This window comes from Vipera berus, assembly GCF_964194415.1.
Source record: "Vipera berus genome assembly, contig: HAP1_SCAFFOLD_589, whole genome shotgun sequence".
Lineage (NCBI taxonomy): Eukaryota > Metazoa > Chordata > Lepidosauria > Squamata > Viperidae > Vipera > Vipera berus.
This window is the reverse complement of record NW_027673200.1, coordinates 1-1,000: the sequence shown is the minus strand read 5'-3', so window position 1 is coordinate 1,000 and position 1,000 is coordinate 1. Positions and strand designations below refer to the sequence as shown.

Sequence of the window (1,000 nt, the reverse complement as noted above, 5' to 3'; positions counted from 1 at the left end):
TGGTTACAGAGTTGCTTAAAAACATTAATGTACTTTGTTTGAATCATTTAAAAAACTATATAGGTTTTGTGGTCTAGTATTTCGAGGACCCTTATCTGTTCAAGAAGATTGGATAAAGCACCTTCAACGCCACATTGTCAACGCAAATCTTCCTCGGACTGGGGCTGGCATGGTAGAAGTGACATCACTGCTTAAAAAACCTGCCTCAATTTCTGAAACTTCATTTTCTTTCCTGATGGCTGAAGCAGCTTCATAGAATATGAAAACACTTCATATTTCATTGGATGTACATTTGAAATCCTTTTGTTAGTTTTTTTAAAGTTAAATTATCTTTATAAAATTTGAAGCAAGAAAACGGGAGGGGGAGGAGACAGTTAACATCCAAACAATTGAGTACTTAACACAGTTACCGTAAGTAGTCTTTATATTTTATATAGGGTGGAAGATGTATTTTTAAAGTTTACTATGTTTTTGGGTCAATTACTGTGTTCACTATTGATACAAACCCATCACACGTAAGAAGATGTTTTTAAATTGTTGCACATGGGATCTTAAGATAAGTTTTATGAAATGAAAGCATTCTTTACAGTGTTACCAGAATCAATGCTTTGTTTTAAAAAAAACTTGCTTAGTAAAATATTTTATTTTGTTTGTATGTATGTAGTGTTTTGTACAATACCAAGAAATGCTAATGCAATTTATTAAATTTAGGGCATTAAAAATCATGTACTTCATAGATCCAGGAGACTGTTCCATTCAAATAGGGCAATTAGTACTATTTAGCTGTGTATGTGTTTTCTAATCACACAAGACTTTTTTACTTAAAGTGGAGGGAGACGTTTAACAAATTTCTAAAACCTATGTACATAATACTGGAAACTATTTGTGGTAAGGAAAGATTCTTTACTTCACTTGCATTTCTCACTGACAATAAAGTGGTGCATCCATGCTACCTCCAACTTTGTCAGCAGTAATGGTATTTACCCTTTCCATTTGTAGC

The 1,000-nt window shown here is 32.7% G+C and overlaps 1 protein-coding gene across 1 annotated transcript; it reads left to right on the top strand.

The window, feature by feature from the left end:
• Window positions 1-63: 63 nt before the first annotated feature.
• LOC308679437 (zinc finger protein 644-like) lies at window positions 64-989 on the top strand (the record flags this gene model as incomplete). Its single annotated transcript, XM_081347046.1, has 1 exon — window positions 64-989. A coding segment is annotated over one exon (193 nt), but the record flags the coding sequence as incomplete, so codon positions are not given.
• Between the last annotated feature and the right edge of the window lie 11 nt (window positions 990-1,000).